A 25,616-nucleotide genomic window follows, 5' to 3' on the forward strand; every position below is an offset into this window, starting at 1 on the left:
CAAAAGTTTAAGATTTTGATTTTTTTTTAATCTATCTAATTTATCTACTTCTGTTGTTGCTGATGCTTGTGCTCTTGGTGTCATATTAAAGAGGTTATTGCCTAACCAGGGTCATAAAGAGCTCTACCTATGTTTTCTACTGAGAATTTCTTTTTTCTTTTTTTTAAGATTTTATCTATTTATTTGAGAGAGCACAAGCAGGGAGAGTGGGAGGCAGAGGGAGCAGGAGAAGCAGGCTTTCTACTGAGCAGGGTACCTGACCTGGGACTTGATACCAGGACCCCAGGATTATGACCTGAGTGGAAATCAAGAGCCAAGGACTTAACTGATTGAGCCACTCAGGCTTCCAAGATCTGGCAAAATTTTGATAGCTGCTAGATATAGGTGATGGGTTTATGGATATTAATTCTACTCTTCTTTATTAACAATTTTTTTCTTTAAATGATAGAAAGTAAAAGGAAATGATATAGAAATAAAAATCACAAAAAAAGCTTGGTTATAAGTGATAATGTCAGTAATACAGGAATAAGCTTGTATTTATTTTATTTTTTTGCTTGTATTTATTTTAACTTGCATTTTAAACTAAATTATTTATAAACTCTTGCAGTTTATAACTAGGTATAAATTATTTGCCACACTCCTAAAAAAACACACAATAGAATGGATGCATCAAGGTGTCTTAGCACTGCTCTTAGGAACCAGTGTTCTAGAACTCCCGCTCTCATAGCAACTGCTAGCCACATGTGGCTGTTGAGCCCTTGAAATATAGTGAGTCCAAATTGAGATGTGCTATAGGTGTAGAGTATGTGTATAGGTGTAGAGTATACACTGGAAAGACGGCCTGGGAACAAAAAAATAATACAAAATATCCCTTTAATTAATTTATATTGATTACGTGTAGGAGTGATAACATTTGGGACATATTAGGTTAAATAAAAGTGTGTCATTAAAATAACATCACTGGTTTCTTTTTACTCTTTTTAAAATATGGCTATGAAAAGGTGTAGACTACATATGTGGTTTGCATTATACTTCTTTTGCACAGCACTGTTCTGGAGAGAGAAGAACTGAGTTAGAAGGCCTGCATTCTGATTCCCTTGCTGCCTTTTATTAGCCATCTCACTTTGGGCCATTTCTTCCATTTCTCCGCCCTGAGATTGTTGAGAATAAATTCATTCTGCAAATATTGAGAGCTCTTACCATCTACAAAGATCTTCGCTAAATGTTGTGGGGAATGCACGATGTGAAACTATTCACGAACTCAAATCAGTATTGTCTCCTATCAGCCCTATTGATGAGTTGGTGAAGGCAGAAGCCAACAATGGAAATATCTTATTCTTATTTTCTCCACAAACATTTTATCTCAAAATAATGAATATTTTACATCATGTCCAAAATCTGAGATCCCATATATACATGGCATACATTCTCTTCACTTGAGTCTTGAGTCTTTGTACATGTGTTCCATTTTCCTGGAGGCTCTCTCAACTCTACATTCTGTCCAAGAAGTACACCGTGGTAGACTGTTGGTAGACTAGTGGACCTAGTAGTGATGCCCGTATACTGTCCCGTACCATACTGATACTGGTTTTGCCACATAACTTGCTTTGGCCAGTGGGACATTAGCAAATGTGATAATACTAGAGGCTTGATCGGTATTTGCTCATTGAGGCTTATCTTCTTGGAACACTCCTTCTTGGAACCCTGTGGCCATTCTGGGAGGAAGTCCAAAGAGCCCTAAGGAAAACCCCACATGGAGGAATGGGACAGAGGTTCGTTCAGACAAGTGGTTCTCAAGCTGGTGTGATTTTACTCTTTAGGGGACATTTGGCAATGTCTGCAGAGACTACAGCACCAGCGCAGAGAATTACCCAGCCCAAATGTTCATAGTGCCAAGGTTGAGAAATCTGCTCTAGACCAAGGTTTTCTCACAACAACCTGGATCCTTTGGGCCAAAGTAAAGGGCTTTGGAGAGAAAGTGTTCACACTTAAATGAAATCACCTACAGCTGCTCTTTTAATCCTGTACTTGTGCCAGTGCCAGCTCTCTGGGCATCTGCTACTCATGGTGATCTTAGAGGATCCCAGTGGTACTTTTCTCCTTGTTTACCCACAGCATTTAAGCCTAGTAACTCATCAGAGTGTTAAGCCAATGACCATCTTGTTAGTTGCCCCAACCTAGATATTGCTTCTCCCTGGTAGTATTGAGGTCATGGTTTGTGAGAACTCAACCCTAGCTTCCAAATCCTGGACCATTAACATACTCAGGGACCAGGCGCTTTAACTTCTACTGTATAATAGAGTCCGTCAGTTTTGTTACCAAAGAACCATGGCTCTGCCATGCTAAGGAGAAGCGACTTTCCCACTGAAAAGAACATGTATATGGCTTGTCTATGAGAAAAATTTTAAGGACATAAAAATTACAGTAATATTGTTAGTAGAAAATTTTATTAGGAGAATTTAAAAATAATTACATTAGCAGACTCATTCAATAAAAATTTTAGACATATGGTTGAGTATCAGTATAAATCTCATTGCTAGGTAATTAACTGTAAAACACATAGATAATAAATCATTGCAAGTAGGGTTGGATTTTTTTTTCTTTTTTAATAATAGAGCACATACACGTCTCCAGGAAGAATGAAAAAGGGGCAGAAACGCTGCCAGAATTGGTGCTCTGGACAGCTTTTTGGTAAGCGGGCCAATTCAGGAGTTTAAAGAAACACTTGGTGTGCTAGGTAATCAAATTTGAAAAGTGCATGGACCTGGATGAAAAATATGAATTGCATGAATAATCCCAGAAATCACCCAAATCCAAATAATATGAAGTCAGGTTACAGTGGGCTACAACTGACCTGCAAGTGGCCTTCTGTGTGGATGCCCAGCCACTGACCTATTTAATCTGCTGTCATTGAGAAGCATTAAATTGGCCAGCATCACTAACATGCTGGTCCTCCGTTCCCACGTAATACATTCCTTTCCCCTACATTTGATTTGTGCACAAGGGTTGGCTCTGGGACTGCATTTGCTTGAGAAAACCTTTTTTTTTTTTTTTTGGCTCTGGCCTGCCCGGAGAGAGGGGAAGGCAGCCTGCTGCAGGGGTATGGAGAGCTGTGACTGGGGACCATATGGTGGGAGTTGGGGCGCTGGGGGGTGAGGTCCCTAGGGTCAGGCCTTTGAGAACCCGAAAGGCAGGAAGTTGCAAAGCTGGCCGGATGGGTACCTACAAATGAGGAATATGGAGGAGGCTTGGTTTGATCCAATTCACCGTCATTAAGGAGAGCAACCTTGCCTCTCCGTCTGTGGTCAGGGCTCAGATGGCCACTGGCATCCCAGCTTTTTCAAGGACAAAGGGTAATCCTGTAGTTCAGGCATCAGAGAATTTTGACTAAAGACTAGATAGTAAATAATTTAGGCTTTGTGGGCTACAAAGCAAAATGGAGAGATTATTATGTAGGTACTTCCATAACGAGAGAAAACACATGTTTACAACATTTTTATTGACAAAACATAATAATTTGGTACAACTTTTTGCAGTACGCAGCCACTAATGAGAGGAAAGGGTTTTGGGGTTTTTTTGTTTGTTTTTTGAAGGGGATTTTTTTTTCTCAATTGGGTTGCGAACGTCGTACAGCTGTGATCACACAGATTGCAAAGGTTCATGTGTCAAAACAATGCTTAGCTCTCCGGTAGGAACAGGCAGCGCCGGGCACTTGGCCCGCGGGCCGCAGTTTTGCAGCCCCCCGTAGCTGCACACCTGTCGTCTGCAATGGGTTTGGGGGTATTCCGGGTCGAGGGGTCGCTCGCGGTTGCCGGGCACGTCGGTCGCCTCCTCCTGCACCCTCCCTCGGTGCCCAATTAGTCCGGCACCTCCAGGCAGGGCAGAAAGGTCAAGAACCGGGTCAAGTGCTCGCGGTCTGCCGCCCGTCCTACCGCAGCTCCGCCCCCTCTAGCTCCTCCCCGCTCCCGTCCCGCCGCGGCGCTTTCCCGCTCCTCCGCCCCGCCCCCTGGAGCCCCGCCCCGACTCCGCCCCCTCCAGCCCTACCCGTCTCCGGGCCCGCCGCGGCGCTTTCCCGCTCCTCCGCCCCGCCCCCTCCAGCCCCGCCCCTCCCCGCCCCCTCCAGCCCCGCCCCTCTTCGGTCCCGCCGCGGCGCCTTCCCGCTCCTGCGCCCCGCCCCTCGAGTCCCGTCCCCGACTCCGCCCCCCCCCGCCCCGCCCCCTCCAGCCCCGCCCTCTCCGGTCCCGCCGCGGCGCCTTCCCGCTCCACCGCCCCGCCCCTCGAGCCCCGCCCCGACTCCGCCCCCTCCAGCCCCGCCCCTCTCCGGTCCCGCCGCGGCGCCTTCCCGCTCCACCGCCCCGCCCCTCGAGCCCCGCCCCCTCCAGCCCCGCCCCCTCCAGCCCCGCCCCTCTCCGGTCCCGCCGCGGCGCCTTCCCGCTCTACCGCCCCGCCCCTCGAGCCCCGCCCCGACTCCGCCCCCTCCAGCTCCGCCCCCTCCAGCTCCTTTCCCCTGCGCTCCTCCTTTGGTCGACAGCCGCGCTTTCCCGCTCGCGTCGCAGCCTCCGGTGCCACCGCCGCCTCCGCCATGCCCAACATCGTGCTCTTCAGCGGTAGCTCGCACCAGGACCTGTCCCAGCGCGTGGCCGACCGGCTGGGCCTGGAACTAGGCAAGGTGGTCACTAAGAAGTTCAGCAACCAGGAGACCAGGTGGGGGGCCGCGCCGGCGGCCGGGCCGGGCCGGGGAGGGCACTGGGCGCGCTGCCGCGGGGCCGGGCGGGGACCGTCGCCCCGCCGCACCCCGCCACCCGCCGCCCCGGGGACCACTCCGCGGCCGCCCGCTCCCCCTTCCGGGGCGGGACGCTCACGACGCGGCCTCCGCGCCACCGCTGCGGCGCCCGGGAGACGCGGAGGAGGGCGGCCCCTGGCCCGGAAGGGCGACCTCGGGGCGGCCGCAGCGTCGGGGCGAGGTGGGCGCCGCCGGCGGGAACCGCCTGGGTGCAGGGCACGCGGCGAGGGACGGCCCTGGGCGTGCGAGTCCGGTTTCCCGGTCCCCTCCGGGCGGGTCCCAAGCCCCGGGCGTGCGACCGACGGCTCCGCCCACGTCCCCAGCCCGGGCCGCGCGCCGGATTCACCTGGGGGCCGTTTAAAAAGCCGCTTCCCCTCCCTGCCCCGGAGCTTCTGCTCCGCGGGCGGGGGCGGGGGCGGGGGCCTTTTCCAAGCCCCCGGGTGAGTCCCCAGCAGCCGGGGTGCAGCCCGCGGGCTAACCCGCAGGGGATGTTCGTGCGGAGCCTTTACGGAGCGTGAGAGCGCCCGGGCGCACGTGCTGCTTCCTGGGGCTTCCTCGACTTTTTCTGCCTCAAAGCTGATAGCTTTCGTCATCGTCGTGGTTGTGCGCCTCGGCGGGGTCCAGGGCAAGGCCGTGGCCCAGCGTGACTGCCACCGGGCTCTCGGTGCAGCAGCCGCTGTCGCCAGGCCGGCGGCCCGCCTCACAAGCGGGACAGGGGCTCCGGTTTCCACCTGCCTGAGTCCACAAAGCTCTGAACCAGTTTCAAGTAGCTCCTATTTAGCTCCTTCCCGAAGGATCCAGCGCGCCCGCGGTTACCGATCACTTCTCGCTCTGGCCCAGGTCCAGGGCTACCACCACTTTCCACAAGCGGAGCGAGCTGCCAAACCGACAGCAAAACCCATCCATGCTTCCCACTGTTTCAGAAATTAACTTGAGACGGATCGCAGACGTACATGTGAAGCCAGGAACTAAACATTTCCAGAAGAAAACGAGGGAGAGGGGATCCCTGGGTGGCTCAGCGCTTTAGCGCCGCCTTGAGCCCAGGGCGTGATCCCGGGGTCCTGGGACCGAATCCCCCGCCGGGCTCCCTGCGGAGAGCCTGCTTCTCCCTCTGCCTGTGTCTCTGCCTCTCTCTCTCTGCATCTCTCATAAATAAACAAATAAAAATCTTTTAAAAAAAAAAAAAGAAAACAAAACGAGGGAGAAGACCTTGATGACTTTTGGAGTAGACAGAAATTTTTTAGATGCTGAGGAGTACATGAATATTAATACATCTAGGGAGGATGGTGTTTTAGAGTCAGCTTTATAGGCTATCTGCAGCCCTTCCTCCAGGTGGGAAATCACCACACACAGAGTCCTGTTGATAAGGCCAGCGAGGAGACGCTTGTGAATGAGTAACAGGTGGTAGATGTGCGGGCGGCCCTTGAGGCCAAGATTTCCGCTTTGCAGGAAGGGTTTAATACAGAAGTCAGGGAGGATGGCGGGGAGGGCTCTGGAAAAGGCTACTATAGCTAGGTGTCAACGTTGTAGTATCTGGCCAGCCCTATTCAAGCTTCAGCAGCTAGACGGAGAATGGGATATGAGGTTTTGTTCACCAGGTGGCATCCTGTAACTAGAGGAGAAATTTCTGGGCGAAGTAGATTTTGAAAGCAGGTATGTTGGTCCTCCCTGTTTCCCCAGGGCAGTGCAGTCCTTTGGTGCTGGAGGAGCAGAGTTAATCCAGCTTAGAGATGTTACTGTTGCATTTCTGCCCAAGATACTGTATGTACTGTTGGCTGGAACTCATTGAGACATTGAAATACAATTGCGTGTTTGTTTTAACTCTGTTTTATTTGGTTTTGAGTATTTTATAGCCACCACCTGATAACTAGAAATCCCGAGGTCTCAAAAACCATTCAGCATGAAGTCTGGCAATTGCTTGTCACAGACTAACAATAGTTAGTACAGTATATGTTTTTTTTGTTTTTGTTTTTTAACAATTCGCTCTTCAAAGATTTTATTTGTTAGAGTGTGCATGTGAGGGCACATGTGGGCAGGGGGAGGGGCAGAGGGAGAAAGAATCACAAGCAGACCCGGAGCTGATCTAGAGCCCATTGTGGGGCTTAATTCCAGGACCCTGAGGTCATAACCTGAGCCAAAATCAAGGGTTGGATGCTTAACTGACTGAGCTACCCCGTGCCCTTGTTTTGTTTTGTTTTTATTTTTTTAAAAGATTTTATTCATTCATGAGAGACACACAGAGAGAGAGAGAGAGAGGCAGAGACACAGGCAGAGGGAGAAGCAGGCTCCACGCAGGGAGCCCAACATGGGACTTGATCCCAGGTCTCCAGGATCACACCCTGGGCCAGAGGCAGGCACGCTAAACCTAAACCCTAAACCTAAACCGCTTAGCCACCCAGGGATCCCAATGAGATTATAATTGTATACACTGAACTATCACAGTCTGCTCCTAATCACGCCCTAGACTGAAGGCGGTGCTAAACCCCTGAGCCACCCGGGCTGCCCTGTTTTGTTTTTTAAGTAATCTCTATACCTCAGGTAGGGCTCAAACTCAACGCCGAGATCAAGTCACATGCTCTACTGAGTCAGCAAGGCACCCCAACATTATACATTTTTAATATTTAGAATATAACAGTTTAGCTTCTTCCTGACTTTTCTCTTTCCTATGAACTGTCTAGGTCCAGAGGTTGATTTTTATAAACAGTCCTCTCTGTACTAGGTATTGTCCTAATGACCTGTTTTTTACTGTGTGGTCCTAGAGATGAGAAACAGGGTAAAAGGAAGAGAAAATGGACTCACTACATGTAAGAGGCCCCTTTTGAACCTCTCCCCTGAGCCAGGACCAGAAATCTGCTTTCATGTCTCCTGGTCGTCACTCCTTCCATTCCCCACTTTTTTTTTAAGTTTTGATTTTTAAGTAATCTTTATACCCAGTGTGGGACTCAAGCTAAGAACCTCAAGATCAAGAGTAGCATGCTTCACCGACTCAGCCAGCTACCACCCCCCACCCCCTGTGGCCATTCCCCACTTTTTTTTAATTTTTATTTTTTTATTTTATTTTTTTTTATTTATTTATTTATTTTTTTTATTTATGATAGTCAGAGAGAGAGAGAGAGGCAGAGACACAGGCAGAGGGAGAAGCAGGCTCCATGCACCAGGAGCCCGACGTGGGATTCGATCCCGGGTCTCCAGGATCGCGCCCTGGGCCAAAGGCAAGCGCCAAACCGCTGCGCCACCCAGGGATCCCCCCACTTTTTTTTTAAAGATTTTATTTATTTAGCCATAAGAGACAGAGAGAGAGGCAGAGACACAGGCAGAGGGAGAAGCAGGATCCCTGTGGGAGGCCCAATGCGGGACTCGATCCCAGGACCCCGGGATCACAACCTGAGCCAAAGGCAGATGCTCAACCGCTGAGCCACCCAGGAGTCCCCATTCCTCACTTTTAAAGCACCACCTAATCAGACACAGGGCCTCCTGATTTTCCCTTCTCATCTCTGAGTCATTTTACTGATTTATTTTTTTATTTATTCATCTGAGAGAAGGAGTGCAAGTGAGCACGAATGGCGGGGGACAAGCTTACTCTCTTCTGAGTGTGGAGCCCGACATGGGGCTCCATCCCAGGACCCTGAGGTCATGACCTGAGCCACCCAGGCACACCTCTGAATCGTCTTAGGTATGCAGAGAGATGTCTGCACCAGCTTCAGTGTAGACCACTGAAATCCCACAATGAAGGTGTCTGAAAGTCTGTTGTAACATTTTATCCTGGTCAGTTAACTTGCCCACAGAGTGGTTAGCTGTACTGAAAGACCCAAAGTTTTGGTTTCTGTCGTGTAATAAATCACCCCAGAATTTAACACCTTAAGACAACAATTGTGTATTTGACTCACAAAGCTGCAGTTTGGGCAGCGTCCTATGTGATGGCACCTGGGACAGTTAACTGGGGCTGGAGGGTCCACTTCGAAGATGGCTCGCTCACTTGGCTGGTAAGTTGGTGTTAGCTTTTGCCGGGGAGCTTGGCCAGGAACCTCAGTACCTCGCCTCAGGGCTGCTTGAGCTTCCTTAGAGCATGGGAGACAGGAAGAAGCTGCTGCCAGTCTGGTAAGGTCTGGGGCCTGAAGTTGGTGCATTGTCACTTCTGTTGTCAAGCAGACTCCTCCCAAATCCAAGGGAAGGGGAACATAGACTTCACTTCTTTATCTCTTTTTTTTTTTAAGGTTTATTTTAGAGAGAGAGTGCATGCAAGTGAGCACACAAGCGAGGGGAGGGCAGAGGCAGAGAATATCAGATTCCCCACTTAGTACAGAGCCCAAGGTGGAGCTTGTGATCTGAGCCGAAACCAAGAGTCAGATGCTTAACCGACTGAGCCACCCAGGTACCCCTAGACTCTAGTTCTTCTTGATGGGAAAAGTTTTAAAGCATCTGCAGCCATCTTTTAATTACCACACCCATTCATTGTTGAGTCAGATAAACTCATCTGCCTTCTTATTTTGGGATCTGTGAAGATTCTCCATCTGAACAACAAATGGATGCTGCCTTCTGGCCACAATTTTTAAGAGGCCCTACAAGAAAGATCAGTCGTGATCATCTTTATGAGTAGAAGCAGGAATGGCTTTGGGGGAAAAGTTGCCATGGTGATAGAATTTTCCATCCTCTGCTGGACTGCTAATCATAAGGGGACTGAAGTTCCTGAAGAAAAATAGGTCAAAGAAGCAGGTCTTTGGGGATAAACGGTCATAACGCCAGAGGCTGGCAAATTTTCTTTGTAACAGGCAGGCCAGGCAGTAAATAGTTCCAGCTTGGGGGCCCCACGTCCTCTGTTGCTGCTGCGTCTTACAGGTCAGCAGTCTGTCATGGGTCACTGCGTCCCTTCCTGGAGGCTCTAGGGCAGAAGCCATTCCCTTGCCTGTCTCAGCTGGAGAGGCTGCCTGCAGTCCTTGATTTATTCCTCCATCTTCAAAGCCAACAATGTAGCACCTCTACGACCCTGCTTCAGACCTCATATCGCTTCCTCTGACGTCTTCTGTCTTCCTGTTCCATTTTAAGGACCCTTGTGATCACAACGGGCCAACTTGAATAATCCAGGAAAATCTCCCTATTTTAAGGTCAGCCGGTTAGTAACCTTAATTCTCCCTGCCAACCTGTTTCCCCTTTGCCAAGTAACTGACCTATTCAGAAGTTCTGGGGCTTAGGACCTAGACCTCTTTGTGGGGCCATTCTGCCTACGTCGTCATGCTCAGCTTGTGGGTTGTGGATTGTCAGCTCCTAGCTATGTGATACTGTGATTTCCAAATGGACTTTTTTCCCCAGTTGATAGGATATTCACAAAGGAATTACATTAAGCTCCTTAGAACTCAAAATAGGAGGGAGTATATAGAATTTGGTCTCTCTCATCCTGAGGGTGACGTCATCCTGTTTCCGTTCATAGCAGAGAACATAAAAAATTATGACCCACTGTTTACCAAAACTCATTTTCAGAGCAGTTCAACTTGAAAAACTTCCATTTTTGTGTTCTGGTTGAAGTCGGATAGAAGCTTCTGTTGATTCAGTACACTTATTGCATGGTATCCAAAATGTCAACTCATTTTAAAGTCTTTGTAGAAATAATTGGCTCTGTTGATAAAACAGTGTCATCAGGTATAATTGGCTTCTGATAGTAGGAGAGATAAGGGCAATTGTTTATGTTCCTCCCTTGTAGTTTTAGAATAAGATTCATTATATTTCTTTTTAGGGTGAGCCCATTTATAGCCAGTTGTACTATAATGTGACTTATTGCTTTCCTAAAAATCCATCATGCTATGCAAAATCATACAATAAAAACCACAGGGTTTATGGGAAAAATAGGATTGGGGGCACAACATCAAACCTCTTCAGTAACTTATTTTAAAAAGATGGGAGTATAATAGAAATGGTAAAACACTTTACAAATACTACAGGTTTAAAAAATAAATAAACTCTGTAGTAAGTATGGCACTTTCCATTGAAGAAGACCTACAGCTTCTTATGGAAGTGGGTCTTGGAAGGGCTGTAGCTTTTGGGCTCTTGTGAGGCGACGGAAGGTGGGTGATCCGAAGTCATGTGGAAAATGGTGATACCAGATGAGGGTGGGTGTGGCTGTGGTCCTGGTGTGAGGGAGTATTTCTAAGTTGGCTCCTCCATTCAGCTGGGTGCAGTGCAGTGTTCTACATTCTTATCTCCAGATGAAAGGTGGTGTGTAAGCAAATGTAAAATTCATATTATGTTTGAATTATTCCTAATGTATCAATTGGAACAAAATTAGCCTTTTCAAAATGCACATGGTAGCAGAGCTGAAGGTCTCCTTGGTTCTTGGCAGTACCCTGGGAAGGACCTGCTCCTGCACACAGCATTTTTTTTGCTTCCCATGGAAGGTACATGCCAGGGATGGGCTGGCTTGCTCATGTTGAACACTCAGCATTCTATGCCCACAAAACAGAAGTTTTTCAACATGCAGTTTTCAAAGGCTTTTGAAGCTCCTCTTTACTCTTTCTCCAAAAGTTATTAGAGGATGCCAACCAGCAAAACAAAGAAGTACAGCAAAAAAGAGGACACTGAAGGTGGGAAATTGAGTGCAGGGGAGGGGCAGTGGGCTTCTCCAGGAGGCATCTGTGCACGGACAGGAGACACCCCCCGCCCCCAGTCAGCCAGTGACTGGGAGGAAACATGGGCAGGGCAGTGAGCTAGAGATCAGACTTGCGGCCCCTGTCGTGGTGGGAATGTAGATTGTCATTAGCCCACTGTTTAGGCTGGAATTTGTATTCACTACTTAGAAAACTCAGCAGGTGAAAAGGTAGGATAATATACTCCAGAGAAAACAAACCACCAAAAATGGTGTGTAAAAGGGAAGTCTAAATTTGAATGTAAGTTTATGGCTCAGCTCTAAATAGCACACGGTTAAAAGTGGGCATCCTATTCGATTAGAAGATTGATCTATGTTGGGATGGTGGTGAGACCGGAAGGCTGCAAGGGATGCAAGTGTTGGGAGGTGGTGGGGGGTAGTTAGATCGTCATCTGCGTAGCAAGAAATCAACACGTGATGCCTACAACGAAAGCTCAAGATGAAGCAATAGAAACGTTCTAGTTGGAGACTTGAAGATAAATGCCCGAGAACCATAGCAAGATTGAAATTGGTTGCCTCTGAAATGTTTGTTACAAGCCTTACTGAACGACCTGAATTTTTGAAGCAGTGTGTTTATGTAACTTTAATAAAAGTAAAACTCAATCTACCGTTGACCAGAAAGAAGTTGATAGAACAGGACTGAGACCTATTTCTAACGAGCATATAAGATCCCCTCCTATATGAAAAAGGTCTGCTTGCAGGGTAGTCCTCAGCTGGCCTTCGGGAGCTTTGTTTTTGGAAGGGTTCCCGCCATTCCCAGATGGGATCGGCTGACTCTCCCCTAACTGTAGAAACAATGTGGTTAATGTGGAATGCCTGGGGGTCTGGAATTTTGGTCTGTGCCAGGCAGATGGAGCCCGTGTGACCAGCCCCCCCCCCCAGTAGTGGCCTGGGCAATGATGAGCTTCCTTGGTGGACAACACCTCAAGCATACTGTCATGGCTGGTTGCTGGGGGAATGAAGCTCAGCCTGTGTGACTCCACCTCAGGGTGACTCTTTGAAGCTTGCATCGGGTTTCCCATGGATTTTGCTCCTTGCCCTTTTCCCTTTGTTCATTTTCCTCTATATCCTCTCACTGTGGTAAATCCTAGCATCCTGTGAACCCTGGCACACCTGGTGACGCTCCCGGGGACCGCCAAGACACAGACATACTTGACCGTTAACGGATGGTATTTTTCTTCTCTTAGCGTCGAGATCGGTGAAAGCGTGAGGGGCGAAGATGTCTACATCATCCAGAGTGGCTGCGGAGAAATCAATGACAACCTGATGGAGCTCCTCATCATGATCAACGCCTGCAAGATCGCGTCATCATCCAGGGTGACTGCCGTAATCCCGTGTTTTCCATACGCCCGACAGGATAAGAAGGACAAGGTACGAGAGTTGGGGTCATGTTGGAAGAACCTGCTCTGGGTTAACTAACATCTACATTCTTTCCTCCAGATTCCAACTCAGAATATCTGAAAAATGTTTGCTTTCTTTTTTCATGATCGTATAAATAAGCTTTCTCATCTTGGCTTTTCAAAGATTTGTCTTTGAACTAGCCATCATGTGAGTATTTAGAGAGACAAGACAGACAAGGCATATTTTTGCAGGTGATGTGAGACCATATAGCCCTGGTGATGAAATCGTGTGTATCTTTATGGTGGTGGGTAGAACTAAATACACCACCCACCCACCGAGTACGTTAAACTAGGGAAGTGGAATCAGATCACGGGACTGTCTCGATGCCACTATTTTGGTTGTGATTCTGTACTATAGTTTTGCAGATGTTACCCACGAGGAGAAACTGGGTAAAGGGCGCAACCAGATCTCTGAATTGTTTCTTACAACTGCATCCGGATCTACGGTTCTCTTGAAACACAAATTGAATTTTAGAAATACACCGTTCTCTCTTTTGAACCTTTCAAGAGGAACGAAGTTAATATGTGTTGCATTTTTCACACACCGAAGTGGCTTAAAGCAACAGAAACGTGTCATGTCACAATTTGGAGGCCGGGCATCAGAGATCAAGGGGTCAGGGTGGTAGTCCTGAAGACTCTGGGGGGAAGCCTTCTTTGCTTCTCATTTCTGGTGCCTTCTGGCATTCCTCGGTTTCTGGTAGCGTCATTCCCATCCCCACCTCTTTCCCCACATGGCCCTCTTCCCTGTGTCTCTGTGCTCTCCTCTTCTATAAAAGGACAGCCATTGGCCAGGACCCATCCTAATCCAGAGTGATCCCGTTTTGTTCTTCATCTTAGAGCTGGAAAAAACCTCTTTTTAAATGAGGTCACATTCCAAGGTTATGGGTGGATGAGTGTTGGGATATCACTCCAACCACGATAGGGATCAACTCTTCAGCTGTTATCTGCTTAATGTCTTATGCATAGATAGACATCCAGCTGGGTTCCGCACAGATCCTGCCAGTTGACAAGACGCATGGCTGTTCTGTGATGTGGTGACTAATCGTGAGAAAAGTTTCCTTCCCTTCACCTCCGTTTATCTGTTTATCTGTTTTCTGAAGCAGCACAAATTTCCAAACAGCATATAAGATTCCTTCATATGTGGAAGAAAAATCCCTTTACAAATTTGAATGCCTATACCAAGGCCCCCCTAAATTTTAATGCCTCTTCAGGTGTGGTGTCCAGACCCCATGCTGAACACAGCTGTCAGTTAATTAATTTCTCATTCGAAATTGGATCTCCAGAACTCCGTTCTGCAATTGAGTTTTGATTTACCCTGTATAGATTAGAAGGGATCGGCACACTTCATGTAAAGGGGGGGGTCTGGTCTCTGGCAGCAACTGAACTCTTTGTATCTCAAAGACACAGTATGTAAATGACAGGTGTGGCTGTCTTCCAGGGAAACTTCTTTGTGGACACTGAAATGTGAATTTCATGTAATTGTCATGTGCCATGAAATGTTCTTCTTTTGATCGTCCCCCGCCCCCCTACCCCCGCCACCCCCAGCTATTTAGTCATGTAAAAACCATTATTAGCTCACAAGCAGCACAAAAACAAGTGGCTGGCTGGATTTGGCCCGTAGCCTAGTTTGCCGGCCCTTCCTTCGATTGGAGCATTGACTGGGCGTGAGTGACTTTGTGACTGTGTGTATGTATCACTTTGTGGTTTAGCCTTAGCTAAGGGCAGCCAAAATTTTAGGTCACATACGCTGCGTGAAGCATATGACCTGCCCCTTGTTATTTATGGAGCATTTTTTAATTCCGACTTGATTGGAAGGGTTTTCTGTGCGGTTTCATTTTTTTTAAGATTTTATTTATTCATGAGAGACGGAGGGGGCAGAGACACAGGCAGAGGGAGAAGCAGGCTCCGTGCAGGGAGCCCGACGTGGGGCTCGATTCCAGGTCTCCAGGATCCCGCCCTGGGCTGAAGGCGGCGCTAAACCGCTGAGCCACCGGGCTGCCCATTCTGTGCGGTTTTAGCTGCGAAATTTCTGTTTTTGTCCCAGGTGCACGGTCTGTTGACTTAGGTCTTCCCCCGTTTGTGTGTTCATAGCATCGTTGAACATCTTCATTTTTGTCCATGTCCTAGAGCAGCCAGTAATATTCTGCTGTTCTCTTCCGCTTGGCAAGAGGTCTAGCAAATTCTTTAATTTGCTATCCGGTTCTTTCACTTCTAGGAACTTTTGCACTTGGTGCTAAGCTACGGATTGTATCTTCTCGAGTAACCCATTGCATTTACTGTTGCATGGCCGCTGCCCGGCGGGAAGGGAGCCCTAACTTCCTTAGCTGATACCCCACCGGGACTCCTACGGTTGTTTCCAAGTCTCCGTTCTGTAGCTACCTCGGTTTCCAAGGTTGTATTTGCAGACTTGGTTGCTTATGTTCATTCTCAAGGGCGCCTTTGTTGCGTGGGGAAACTCTCCCTGCTGGGCCGGGCCCGCCTGCGGGGGGCTGTGACGGCGCCCCCAGCTGCCGGCCCCGCTGCACCTGCCCCGCGCCCACGGGCCCAGCCACCGGCGTCCTTCAGACGCCGGTTGTGGGGGAGCCGCTCCGTGCAGCCATGGCCTCGGGCTCACGCCTTGTCCTGTTTCCTACCGTCCGACATCTGGGGGGGTCCTGTTAGGGGCTGTTTCGAGCCCCTGGGTCTGTCTTTCCTCCACTCTTTCTGAATCACTTGGCTCTAAGCGTGTTCCTTGGAAAAAACCTGGTAGCAGTTGGTAGTTTTTATTTTTAAGGATTTTATTTATTTATTTATTTATAGAGACACAGAGAGAGAGAGAGGGAGGCAGAGACACAGGCAGAGGGAGAAGCAGGCTCCATGCAGGGAGCCCGATGCGGGACTTGATCCCGGGTCTCCAGGATCATGCCCCGGGCAGCAGGCTGCACTAAACCGCTGCGCCACCAGGGCTGCCCCAGTTGGTAGTTTTTAACCACCTCAGAAGGTTCCCGACTCCGCGAGCTTCGCTGCCGGTGGCCGAGACGAGCGGAGGCGGGGTGTGCTGTGCAGGTACAGCTTGGGGGGGCCGGGCGCTCAGCGGGTGGGCGCCTGCCTTGGGCTCGGGATCGAGTCCCACGTCGGGCCCCGCAGGGCGCTGGCTTCTCCCACCACCTGTGTCCCTGCCTCTCTCTCTGGGTCTCTCATGAATAAATCAATCTTAATATATTTTTTTAAGATTTTATTTTATTAATTCATGAGAGACACATAGAGGGAGAGGCAGGGATACAGGCAGAGGGAGAAGCCGGCTCCACGCAGGGAGCCCGACATGGGACTCGATCCTGGGACCCCAGGGTCACATCCTGGGCTGAAGGCAGGTGCTCAACCGCTGAGCCACCTGGGGATCCCCTTGAATAAATCAATCTTAAGTCAAAAAAAAAAGTTGAGTGGCTCGTTGTCAAAACTGATGAGAGACGAGGGTACGGTGGGGGCCGCACTGGGTGCCGGTGCTGCAGGGAGCTAACCGAGCTCGGGCGCTTAGGGCGGCAGGACGCTGGCCTCGCGCTCTGGGGCCGGGGTCTCTATCTAGCCGGCGCCGAGCCCTGCGTGTCGGGGGCTGCCTCGCTCCTGGGCTTGAGGCACAGCCCTCCAGCCTCTGCTTCTGTCTCCACTTGGCTTCTCATGTCCGTGAAATCTCCCGCTTGAAGCGATTATCACGGGGATTTGGCAGGTGCTGAGGGAAATAGCCTGAGCCTGGGAGCACACTAGCGACGTTTGTCACTGTTGGGCTGAGGTGAGACCCAGGATGGAGGGGGAGCCCTCCTTCCCCCTTTGTGCTCTGCGCAGCTAGGCCGAAGGCCGTGTGGTGTTTGGTTTGTGTTTTTTAAAGATTTTATTTATTTATTCATGAGAGACACAGAGAGAGAGGCAGAGACACAGGCAGAGGGAGAAGCAGGCTCCATGCAGGGAGCCCGATGTGGGACTCGATCCCAGGACCCCAGGATCACACGCTGGACCAAAGGCAGGCACTAAACTGCTGAGCCACCCGGGCTGCCTCTGTGTAGTGTTTGAATATGACCAGAAGTCATGGGCCATACCCGCTGTCGGGCCTCAGGAAGAAAATCCTCCTCCGCCGCAGGAGGAACCCCGGGTAGCGCCACCGCCACCCCTCCTGGGCCCCCAAACCCAGATTGCCCTTGCCCTCGCCCTCTTCCCTCCCACAGGACCGTGCTGCCTGTGAGGTTCAGAGTTCCCTGCCAAGAGGCCCAGAAAAAGCCAGAGCCTTTTAACCATATTCCAAACCTGCTTCATTATTTTTAATCGTACTGCTTCTTTTTTAATCACACCCCGCACATCTGTAAAGTTTTATTTTTGGCTCCATCGGGGTGTGCGAGAAACCGGGGCCTAGTTCTGCCGGTGAAGGAACGGCTCCATAAATCATGACACACCAGCACAGGCTGGCGCTGACCCGCAGGAAGGCAGGTGACGTAGGGTGGATTGTAAAATGCGTGGCTGTAGCGTCATCTGAGCTCTGGGGTTACAACTTGGGAAACAAGTGGACTCGGGTTTGAATTTCAGCCCCATTATTCACTCAGCGTGTCCTTTGGAACAGTAGCTTAAACTCTGTGTGTGTTTAGCCTTCTCGTGTGTAAAGTAAGGATAGCGTTTGTCACTGTTTCTAAAATGCATATAGTGTGTAATAAATCCATGGGTAGGCAGCCTTTTTTTCCCCAAAAGAACCAGGTGTCAAGTTTTCAGACTTCATGGACCACCAGATCTCTTGCAATAGGTCAGCCCTACCATTTTGGCATGAAAACAGCACATAAGGTACGGAAGTGAGGGGGGTGGGGTCTCTCTGTGTTCCAGTAAGATTTCGTTTATGGACATGGAAATAAGAATTTTATAAGCTTTTCAAATGTCACAAAACATTCTTCAGATGCTTTTCAGCCTCTTAAAAACATAGAAACTGTTCTTATTCTTAGCCCACAGGTTGTACAAAAACAGACCACAGGCTGGGCTGGTCTTACGGGCCGCAGCTGGCTGATGCCTGCTACGGTGGACACGCGGTGATTGCCAGCTTCCTTCCCCGGTACAAACAGTGTGACGTGGGCAAAGCTGGGAAGCATTACTTCTGACAGGGTAGAGAACTTGTAGCTTTTTTCACAGTCATTTTCAAGATTATGTTCTCGTTTCAATTATCAAATTGTTTTCATTTTTTTTTTTAACTGGAAAAATTGGGAACATTTGCCCTGACATTGGTTTCTCCAGTCTTAGAAATTTATGAAGCTCATCAAATCTATGCTTTTTTTTTTTTTAAAGATTTTATGTATTCATGAGAGACACCGTGGTGGGGAGAGAGAGAGGCAGAGGGAGAAGCAGGCTCCCCGCAGGGAGCCCGACGTGGGCCTCGATCCTGGGACTCCAGGATCATGCTCTGGGTTGAAGGCAGGCGCTAAACCGCTGAGCCACCCACAGGCATCCCAAATTTATGCTTTTCGCAGGGTGGCTTCTGATACAATGAATAAGATCTGGACTATCTGGAAGTCTTTGTCACGATTGGACTGGCTCACAAAATGTTTGACCTTTCTCCGTGTTTTATCTGGGGAGTTGAACATTTTACTTTTGGCTATTGTACCTTGACGCTACCTTTGTGGAAATGTCATACTGATCTGTTAGTGGCTGTAAAGTGAGTTAACTTGCGAATCCTCTTTCCTGCAAGATTCAGTTGGGTATTGAGCCAAATCCATAGTACAGAACGCAGATTTATAAACAAGATCTGGAGAAGGAAATCAGAAAGTATGAATTTAGAAATTACCTGTGTTTTGGATCTCAGGAGCGGGAAAGGCTGGATGCCACGAGGAATGTTTTTGCCAGTTACAAAATTATAGGAACAGCCCCACTTTGATTAGCATGGAGAATCGCATTCTATTACAAAGAAGTCCCAGTGATCAATTCATTCTTTTAATTATGCTGAAATCATGTTAGAATGAATAATTCAGTCACTGAGGCAAATAACCAAGCCTTGAAAACTCGACATGATGTAGATTCTGTTAAGTATTTAGCGAGGAACTAATACTTAGGATATTTAATACTTAGGATATTTAGGAGCTAATATTTAAGATACAGAGCTGTGTGCCGCAGAGGATGTGAAAATCTCCAAAACCAATTATTTGCCCTCGAGGGATGCCTAGGCTAGTTGTGAACTATGACACCCGTATGTATTACATCTTCTAATGTCAAACTTCCAGCGGATGGCGTAAGGTGGGCCCCAGGGGTAGAGGCCGAGGGCTCAGCCAAGGCAGTGTCCCTTTTCAGGTGGACAGACCATTTCTATCTGGAGTTCTCAGAGCATCGCAACATTTGGAGATTTGAACCAGATCTGGGAGGGTCAAATGCAGTAGCAGCATGGGAGCCAGGCAGACATGTGGGTATAAACAGCAAGTCTTAAATTGTTCTCTAGAAGAGGGAGAGAGTAGGGCGCGGGGAGGACCCTTGGAGCTGCGGCGTGGAGAAACAGCTCACAGGAACTAGAGCCATACTGGTCAGGGTCTTTTTATCCCAAGGCAACGTGGAACAGAACATGGGAAATATTTTTTTATGTAATTTTTTTAAAAAAGGATTTTATTTATTAGAGAGCAAGAGAGAGCACAAGCAGGGGGAGGAGCAGGCTCCCCACTGAGCGGGGAGCCTGACTTGGGGCTTGATCCCAGGGCTCTGAGATCGTGACCTGAACCAAAGGCAGATGCCTAACCCGAGTAAGCCACCCAGGCCCTCCAGAACAGGGAATTAAACGATGAAAACATGAATTATAATATGTAGTTCGTGGAAAAAGTTGAAAAATGTAAAAATAGAATATTTCCCTGTAATTTCACTTTCTGGAAAGTTAACATTTTGGGGTGTGTTTCTCATTCCTTGTGTGTTGGAAAAAATGTGTCTGTGCGTGTGTTTGTTACACATGTATTGCTAACCTTAAAAGTAAAAGTGCCAGTTATTTTCCCAGCAAAAGGTAGATTTATTCGAGAACTTAAAAAAAAAAAAAAAAGGCATTGGTAAGTCCAGAGGATGAAGGAGAGGGACACTTTTGAAGGAGCAAACGGGGAAGTTGGGAGGACCGTTAGGAATCTGGGAGTTTGCAGTATGGTGGCTTTTCATCGGCGGAGCTGTTGCCAGAAATAAGGAAAATTCCTCCTCCTGCTGGAGCAGTGGAGGGATCGAGCGGTATCCCCGTGCAAGGTCAAGTCACCCTCTTGCCGTTGGGTCTGCCATTGACTAGGCCTGGGAGGGCTTGAGCGCTCCAGGCTCCGTTTTAGAGAGGGTTCCCGTTACTGACGTCCTTATTTTCCTCTTTTGATCAAGATCTTTCCTTGGAAGCCTCTCTGATCAGCAATCAGGTTCTTTATATTTAGTGGTTTGACCTCCTGGGGCCAGGATGGACGTTTCCTGGTCGTCAGGTCTCCCGTCACGGAGGGCAAGTGCGTAGCAGTCGGAAACCACTTAAGCCACACCGAGCACAGGGAGAGTTAGAAGAGACGAAGGCTCAGGCGTTGCCCATCTGACGTCTGTATCTTTGGATTGTGAGCACGGGGCCGACATCAGCCTACAGGGCCTGTCCTTTCTGCAAACGATGGATAGACAACAGGTACCCAGTCCAGAGCAACGTGTCTGTTCCAAACTGCGTGTTGGTTCTAAACCAGAACCCTCGGTCTGAAAATACTTATTGGCTCTTCTTTGGATTTAGGGAAGAAAGGCTTCTCCCTGTGAAGGCCATCCCGAGTCACATTTGCCTCCAGAAAGTTGCCTCCTCAAGTGGCTATGAGACAAAATAGTGCAAGAGTGCACTGGAGGGAAAAACCGAGCATGCATTCGGGAGGCTACAGGACACGTATAAACATGAAGCAGCGGTTAATGAACCCTTTTTGCAAGAACAGCAAAACTTCAAGGGCATTTTAGAAACAGTGTTGTTATCTCAAAAGAGCTGTTTAGAACCACGTGTGTTATCAGTAATAGTCTGTAAAGTTGTGAATTCCTCAACTATGAATTTGGATAAGAATCCAGGGTCAGTTAACAGTTTAGATAAAAGAAAGCCGTGTGAATTCTGGACCTTGTAACTCTGTGGAAACACTCACAGGTTCCTAATGAGGCTGTTTCTGTTTCAAAAGGGTTTTTTTTTGTGTGTGTGTGCAAGAAATTGGGAAATGGCAGATAAAGGGCATTTTCTTGCCACAAAAAAAGATGCAAGAAGCAACAGTGAGAAAAACTATACAGGCCTGGTCTGGATGGCTTGGGAAAGGGGTCTCTCCGGATGTTGTCTGTTCCAATTCCGGGAAAATCTTTACTTTCACATCATCAGATGGTATGCAGGTCCAGTCGAGGTGTGGTGGTTTCTTTAGATGTGTCAACATGGATTCAGGAGTCAATTCCTTTTTTTTTTTTTTAAGATTTTTAAATTTATTCATTTGAGAGAGAGAGAGTGCAGACAGGAGGAGAGGAAGAGGAAGAAGCAGACTCCCCGTTGAGCAGGGAGCCCGATGGGGGGCTCCGTCCCAGGACTTGGAGATCATAACCCCAGCTGAAGGCAGGCACTCAATCATCTGAGCCACCCAGACACCCCCATGAATCTGTTCCCTGGAGTTTGGCAGCACAGAGGTTGGTGCGCAGCGAGGCTGAAGAATCTTTTTGGAGGTGTCCTTTCTAGTAGACAGATTGCCCAGGTTGGGAAGTGTGAGGACTGAGGATCATGGTCTGCTCAGAGTGCACAGTGAAGAGATCACCAGAGAGCGTGGTGATTTTTAATAGCGGCAACTAGACCTTTTTAATATTGAAGATCTCTCTCTTTGTCAGCTGAGGGTTTAAATAAGAGGCAGGGGCCACATGCATGGGCGTCCTAGGACTGTCTCCAAGAGCGAGAGCGCATAAGTCCCAAAAGAGAGGAGGACATGAGATCTAGAAGGACTAACGGGAATGCCTTTGGCCAAGGGATTTGGAGAGTCTATAAACTTTGCCACTCGAGTCCTAACATTAGTGTCCTCAGCACATTCGAACAGCCCTGAGGATCGGGGATGGGACGCACAATGAAAATGTTTATGTAAAACTGGCCACACAGCACAGACTTGTAGAGGCACCTGACCTGTAAAATGGGTTCCCCGGGTAGGGGTTATTATTATTATTATTTTTTTTTACGGAGTTTTAGCCACCTAAGAGGCACTGGCCTACCTGCTAGGGAAGCTTCAGTCCAGTAAGAAAATAGACAGACCATGACTAAACCGTGCTTGTACCCACGAGGTGGGGGGGCTGCGTGAGGTCCATCTGCAAGACACAGTTTCCCCGTTGAGCAACCTGAGACACCAGGGGCAGTAGGGCGAGGCTTCCCACGATTGTACTTTGGACAGGTGGAACAAGCAAAGTCAAGGAGACCCTTTTTGCGGCCTTTTTAGTATTTTCCCATCAATATCCCATCATGAACACTCTCATTTTGTCAGTAGACCAATGATTTAATGCATGTGCAGTTGGAAGCAGTGGGAATTGTAGAATTTCTGGTCAGACCAGATTGTTATTTGGTCCAAACCAGAGCTTGCTTTCTTCATCGAAGCGACAGTTATTAGATTTCCAATATCGTTTCTCCTTTTCTGGGCCTAATTGTTGGGCATCTCTCCGGTCAATTTTTCTAATTTGAAAGGACATCCCTTTGGAACATGACAGGGGTCTGGCTATCAGGCTCCTCGAGAGCAGTATTTTTTGGTGGAAATACAGCAAAGTGATGTCCTTGGGCTTGCAACTGAGTCTGGAATGTCTGGGAACCTTCATAGCCAGAGCTGCTGGCAAAAGTATGGCACCTAATAAATTTTGGACATAGGAGTCATTTTTTAAAAAAGATTTTATTTATATGAGAGCAAGATAGCATGAGCCAGGAGAGGGAGAAGGAGACGCCCAACGGAGCAGGGAGCCCAGACAGAGGGCTCAATCCTAGGACCCTGAGATCATGACCTGAGCCCCCCAGGTGCCCCCATAGGAGCCGTTTTTCATCTTAACCCCACTAGAGAATAAGGAAACCTCATTGCTGCCATTAACATTCCAAAATCATGAGCCACCCCAAAGGCATACTGTCAGTTTAAATGTTTGTGGTTTTGCCCTTGGCGAAGATACAGGCTTGAGTCCGAGTGTAGAAGCCAGCCTTGTTGGCTGAGGTCGCTGAAGGCAGAGGTGACAAGCCTCAGTGACTTCAGAGGGAGCCGAGATAGCATGCCCTGCGGGGGATTTGCCATTTTTACTGTTTCAGAACCATTGAAAAGCCTGCACCGGCTAGAGGAGTCCCTGTCACTTGTCCCGGCCAGTCAGAAGGTCACCTGTGGCCTTAAGCAGTCGGGAGGGGTTTCATCAGTGGAAGGGGCAGGAGGGTGGCAGAGGGAGGCTGCTGCGGGGAGCAGCAGTCAGCTGGAGGATGTCATTGGACGGAGGAGGATGTCATCGGACGAGGTGACTGGCCAAGTGTTGAGTGTGATTGAGAATCAAGGAGGGCGTCTGTTGCAGGGCACACAGGGACGGGGCAGGGCCACCCGCAGGACTTTCTAAAGTGGCCTTAACTAAGAGGCCGGTGGCAGGAATGGCCCTGAGGCCGGGGGGGGGGGATAGCCCGGAGCCACAGGAGCCACAGGGTCTGGTTGCCAGCTGCACAACCCCCTGGGGTGACGCTTGTGGGTGAGCACTCAAGGGCATTCCCGTACCTCCTGTGTATGGAGAAGAAAAGGGCAGGTTGGTGATCGGGGTGCCCAAGGACAGGGCCTTTGTTAGACCTGGCTTTTCAAGTCCCCGAGACTCTGTCATCCCCCCCCCTTTACAAAGAACAGGGTTAGGTGGGCAGCCCAGGTAGCTCAGTGGTTTAGCACCGCCTTCAGCCCAGGGCCTGATCCTGGAGACCTGGGATCGAGTCCCACGTCGGGCTCCCTGCATGGAACCTGCTTCTCCCTCTCTCTCTCTCTCTCTCTCTCTCTCTCTCTCTCTCTCTCATTAATAAATAAAATCTTTTAAAAAAAAACAGGGTTAGGTTTGTCAGTTTTCAGTAAAGCGCATAGAAGCGTGAAAGAGAAGTTGGGAACCCCAAGTTCAGCAAAAGCCAGCCAGTCCAAGAAAGCCTCATAACTGGCTCTTAGTTTTAGGTTTTGGGAAATTCAGGATGCCTTGGAGTCTACCCGGATCCAAATCTGGCTCGTGTTCTGAGATCACATACTTGAGACATCAAACCTGACTTTGAACAAACTGCAGTTTTTCTTTGGAGACTTCTATGTTTGTTTTTTAGGATTTTTATTTATTTATTCGTGAGAGACACAAAGAGACAGGCAGAGGGAGAAGCAGGCGTCATGCAGGGAGCCCGACATGGGACTCGATCCCAGGTCTCCAGGGTCATGCCCTGGGCTGAAGGCGGCGCTAAACCGCTGAGCCACCCAGAGGTCCCTAAGACCAAAAGTTGTAACAGGTGCATGCTGTCTTTCTGGGAAGAGGTTTTGAGGAGGGGGACAGCAGCAAATGGTCTGTGTATTGTGACAAGGTAGGGCCTGCAGAAAACTTTGTAGCTTCCAAATCCGCTTTTAAGGTTTGTGAAAAGTTAAGAAGGACTCTGTAACCCTGGGGTGTCACCGTCTGGGTGTCTTGCCGTTCTGCCCAAGTGAAAGAGATGCTGGCTGTCCTTATCAACGGGAAAAATGCACCGCACGGGTCAGTCACAGTGAAGAATGTGCTTTCAGGGGGAATGGATGTCAGTAACGCCTGCGGGTTGGGAACGACAGGGTGTCAAGGGATGCCAGTGGTATTTATTGCTTGGAGGTGCTGGACACACCTCCATTCTCAGCCCTTGGGTTTTCTCAAATTGGGGTGTCACAGGGACATGAGGCCCTGAGCCTTGTAATCTCTATTGTGGGCTCGATGCCCTGAAGGGCTTCTTTGTTTATAGGGTATTAATTAATTCTAGGGATTGATTTGAATCCTCATGGGAGGCACAGTGTGGGTTCTGCCAATATCAGTTGGAGATTTTGCCCATAAAGAGGATGGTAGCTGATTCAGTAGGAATAAATGATCAGGGCCCCCAGTCTCTGCTATAGTGCTCTCCGAGATGGAGCGTAGAAAAGATGCCAGCGGGTCATTTGTTTCCCCCTGTTGGCTATTTTGGTTACTACTGTCAAATTCTAGAATCATTTTCCTTGTTTGGAAGAAAGCAATTCCGGCATATTTTTCTAAGCAATCTCAGCCGTGTAAATGCATATGGGCAGAGGAAGTAGGGAAGAAGGGGTGTGTATCTCTCCATCAAAGGGCCGAGACAAAAAGGAGTATGTGCAGAGACTGGAGCCTGGTGAGATTTTCCAGACAACATCCCCCGCCCCCCCATTTGGACTTGTTTCAGTACCCCAAGGCCGGGGCTGCTTTATAGCCCCCAGAGTGCAGTTCTGGTGTCAGTAAGGACAGACACAGGTTTATTCCCAATCTGGGTAGTAGTTTCTGCAAGCTCATTAGAGGGAGGATTGGGAAGAGCCCCTGTAGTTCCTGGTGGCCCCGTTGCGGACAGCAAGATGGAGTCACTCATGTCAAGCAATGATGCGAGCAGTTAAGGGCAGTGCAGCGACCAGACAGCACCGAGACCAGCACCAGCTGACGACACCCCAGAACCGATACCAGGCAGAAGCAGAGGAGGTCTGCAGGGGCCCAGGACTGGTGATTAAATCCCTTTAGCAAGAGAGGACTTTTGCAGCAACGTCAGACTCCTGAGAATGACCCCTCTGTCTAAGCACTCGGAAAAGGCAGCCGCCGCCAAGGGCTGTGCCCAATGTGTCCCCCAACA

At 48.9% G+C, this 25,616-nt stretch overlaps 1 protein-coding gene across 1 annotated transcript in view; it reads left to right on the forward strand.

The window, feature by feature from the left end:
• Window positions 1-4,498: 4,498 nt before the first annotated feature.
• Window positions 4,499-25,616, forward strand: part of PRPS2 (phosphoribosyl pyrophosphate synthetase 2) — a 37,754-nt gene continuing 16,636 nt past the window's right edge. The window contains exons 1-2 of the mRNA XM_041741761.1: window positions 4,499-4,704; window positions 12,605-12,788. Coding sequence (XP_041597695.1) covers window positions 4,583-4,704; window positions 12,605-12,788 — 306 coding nt within the window. The 5' untranslated portion in view covers window positions 4,499-4,582. The remainder of the gene's footprint in view (window positions 4,705-12,604; window positions 12,789-25,616) is intronic.

Source organism: Vulpes lagopus, chromosome X, assembly GCF_018345385.1.
Source record: "Vulpes lagopus strain Blue_001 chromosome X, ASM1834538v1, whole genome shotgun sequence".
Lineage (NCBI taxonomy): Eukaryota > Metazoa > Chordata > Mammalia > Carnivora > Canidae > Vulpes > Vulpes lagopus.